The 3279-nt window shown below is 40.4% G+C and overlaps 1 protein-coding gene across 6 annotated transcripts in view; it reads right to left on the bottom strand.

Moving 5' to 3' along the window:
* Nucleotides 1–3279, bottom strand: part of SLC11A2 (solute carrier family 11 (proton-coupled divalent metal ion transporter), member 2) — a 58549-nt gene that overhangs the window by 42457 nt on the left and 12813 nt on the right. For 4 of the 6 annotated variants that reach the window (XR_001362674.1, XR_001362673.1, XR_001362675.1 and 1 more), the window contains exon 2: nucleotides 491–544. Coding sequence is in view for 3 of the 6 variants with exons in the window: in XM_005869259.2 (XP_005869321.1) it covers nucleotides 491–544 (54 nt within the window). In the remaining 3 variants the exon portion in view is untranslated. Of the gene's footprint in view, nucleotides 1–490; nucleotides 545–985; nucleotides 1057–3147; nucleotides 3190–3279 lie in introns of those variants that run through there. The other 2 variants (XM_005869260.2, XM_014542136.1) reach the window with 2 other exon arrangements.

The following is a 3279-nucleotide window of genomic DNA, read 5'->3' as shown; positions in this document are numbered from 1 at the left end:
TGAGGGGGGGGTGGGATAAGGACACATATGTAATACCTTAATAAATAAATAAATAAATAAAAAGGAATGGAAATTCTAAAGGGAAAACTTAGAATTAGGAAGGATTAGTCAAAGCAGTTAAGAAGCTCTAATCAAATACAGTATAAGGTGCACACCCAGTACTTTACAGCTCCATACAGATCTGAAATGCCATCAGCAGCCAAAGCACTCTAGGAGGGTTTTATGACGGGCATTACTGCTATAGAAACCAAACTTGTAGCTAAGCTTGGCTCATCTCAGAACTGGAAACAAGATGAGGCCGGTCTCTGTCGTTATAAATCCATTTCAGCCTAAGTCACCAGATGGTGACTTCTGAATGGAGCAGATCTCCATTGGCAGAAGAAGGGCAAATGGGGACATATTTTGTTGGGAATAGACAATGAGAAAGAAAACATGATAAATTTCTATATCCAAATAACAATTAGACAATAACACAAAAACTATAAATTACCATCTGGCATCTTCTGTTCAGGCCCCAACACCATGGTGTTCTTAGAATAGGATTCTGGAAAGTAGAAAAGGGAAGGAGAGAAATGAACAAGAACTAACAAGTTCAGCAACAGCATTTTGTACTCTGTACAACCAAATCCTTACTATATGAAAAGAATAATTCTCCTATTGAATTAGATAACCTTGAAAATAATTAGTTTTCTGAGTATGATTAAGGGATATTTAATAAAAATGTAAGTCTTAATCATGGTTTTGCTGGCAAGATTTCAAAACCAAATTGGAGCGGGCAAATGTTTTGTTTTTTTAGAAGCAGGTCCTCTGGAATAGTTTAGCACCACGCTCCCCACAAACGTGTGTTGCATGACAGGCGAGGGGGCGGACCCCCTCCTGCTGCCCAGGACCAGGGGCTGCACCAACCAGTCTGATGTCAGAGGCAAATGCTTCTGAATAAACCTCCACACATGGGCTGCCAGGCAATCTTATTGCCTGTGCTTACCTCCAGATAAATCCAGAAATCAAGACTGGATTTCCATTTTTGAGTTTTTAATATTTAATTGATTGATTTTAGAGGAGGGCGGGGAGGGAGGGAGAGAGAGGAAGAGAGAAACTGGTTTGTTGTTCTACATATTTATGCATCCATTGGTTGATTCTTGTATGTGCCCTGACCAGGGATGGGACCCGCAACCTTGACCTATGGGGTTGATGCTCTAACCCTCTGAGTAACCTAGCCAGGCTTCATTTTTATGAGTTTTTAAGGGCAGAAATCTAAAACTCTCTGACCTAACAATTTAAACTTGAGAAATAGAGTGGAGAAATAAAAAAGGGTCACAGTGGTTATGCTGCTAAATTATTAACTTCAAGCAGGCTGAGGCATCAAAAAAATAATTATTCTTGTTTAAACTGACTCTGGGAACTTAAGCTTTTGAAATTTCCAGTCCTACCTGAATATCAGTGCATTGTGCCTTTGATGCTTCCAATTAACCATCTGAATTACCTCAAAAAGAAAATGTTCCAGTGTCTAAACCACCAGACATCTGAGGATTACCATCTTGAACCAATGTGGGGGCTAAGAATGCAGAACTGATTCTCCTCAAAAATGGACTTTTTACTATAAAACTCTCAGACTTTTCTTTCTCCTCAGGAACACTCTTGGTATTGCCTAGTAGTTGGGAGGCTTTGATTAGAAATAAATTACAAAGATTTATTTAAGGGCCCAGCCAGTGTGGCTCAGTGGTTGAGCATCAACTTATGAACCAGGAGGTCACAGTTCGATTCTTGGTCAGGGCACATGCCTGGGGTGCAGGCTCGATCCCAAGTGTTGGGGGGTGAGGGCGCATGCAGGAGGCAGCCAATCGATGATTCTCTCTCATCACTGATGTTGCTATCTCTCTCTTCTTCTCTCTCTGAAAGCAATACAAATATTTTTAAAAAATATTTATTCACGGGCCTTATGCTTCAATTTCTGGAAAGGGGAAAAGCACCTCACCAGCACACCCATAGTGGAGGGCCACTACTCCTAGCTTCATGTTTCCCGAGGAAAAACGTCAGCTCTAATGGTTCAGGTCTCATTCCCCAACCCTTCAACAAATGGGAGAAGAAACTAATGACCGTGGCCTCCCCTCTGGACTTTCAGGGCGCGCTGAAGCAGGAGGGCTGGCCCTGGTTCTCCAGATGCCAGCACTCCTCAGTCCTGCAATAAGCAACCTGGGGGGACGAGGAGGTGTCCAACATGTCCAGCATTCTGTTGGTTTAAGTTCAACGGGGTGTGAAGAGGTATGAATAAGCCCATTTGGCCACAGATCTGTGGTGTATTCTCCAGTCAACCGCACCAATAAGGCTTGATTTTTTTAACCTCTGATCTACTAATTAAGGAATCTACTTGTCAGTCAATTCCAAATTCAGAAGGGGAAGATAGGGTAATAATAACTCTCCTACTGAAAAAGGTATGAAGACTTCCCTTAGCTGACTTTTACTGTTTAAATTGTCTTCTCCACTTATGTCCCTTTGTTCCTCCTAACTGAACAGTCCTCTACTTTCTTTTTTAGACCATCTACCTACCAACATATTCTATATTATACCTATCTCACAGAATTACAGAATTCAGACCCAAAGGGGGTTTTAGGTTTCATCTATTTTCTGGGGTATAAAACATACCACCACTGACTAATTTGGAAAACATTTTTCATCTCTGCAGTAACCAATATCAAGTATTTTGTTATAATGTATGACTAGCCATATTCCTCCTATCAGGTTTTGAGCCACCAGATGGCTAACACCAGGCAAGAGATCCCAACCCCTCTTTCAGCCCGTTACCACAGCTCCTCACCAATGGGATTTACATTGATAACTCAGAGTAGCAATAACCACTTGCTTCCAATCACAGTACAGCCCTTGGCACCACCCAGAGCCTTTTTACTTATAATTCTAAGAAGCCAGGTAATCAGGTTATCCTAGCCCACAATGAATTAGAAACCACAAATCTGATCCGGGATTAAGGCTTTCACAGAAAAAGACCTTGGGCCATTGGTCTGAGGCAAAGAGCCCTTCCTTATACTTCTATTAGCTCTGAGAACATTATTATTAAGAATAATAATTATCTTATTATTAATCATATAATTATTATTGTTACATCAAATTTCTTAACTGTGGCCTACTCACCAAGAACTGATTAGATTTATTTTTGTAGTGATGCATGATATCCTATTTAAGAAGACACAGAAGTACTTTTATACATTTAAGGAAGATTCCTATCCAAAATAGGCTACTTAACTTATATTTAAAAAGCAATTA

This window comes from Myotis brandtii, unplaced genomic scaffold, assembly GCF_000412655.1.
Source record: "Myotis brandtii unplaced genomic scaffold, ASM41265v1 scaffold29, whole genome shotgun sequence".
In the NCBI taxonomy this organism is placed as follows: Eukaryota; Metazoa; Chordata; class Mammalia; order Chiroptera; family Vespertilionidae; genus Myotis; species Myotis brandtii.
Note: the sequence above shows the minus strand (reverse complement) of the source record. Positions and strands in the feature narration are given on the sequence as shown.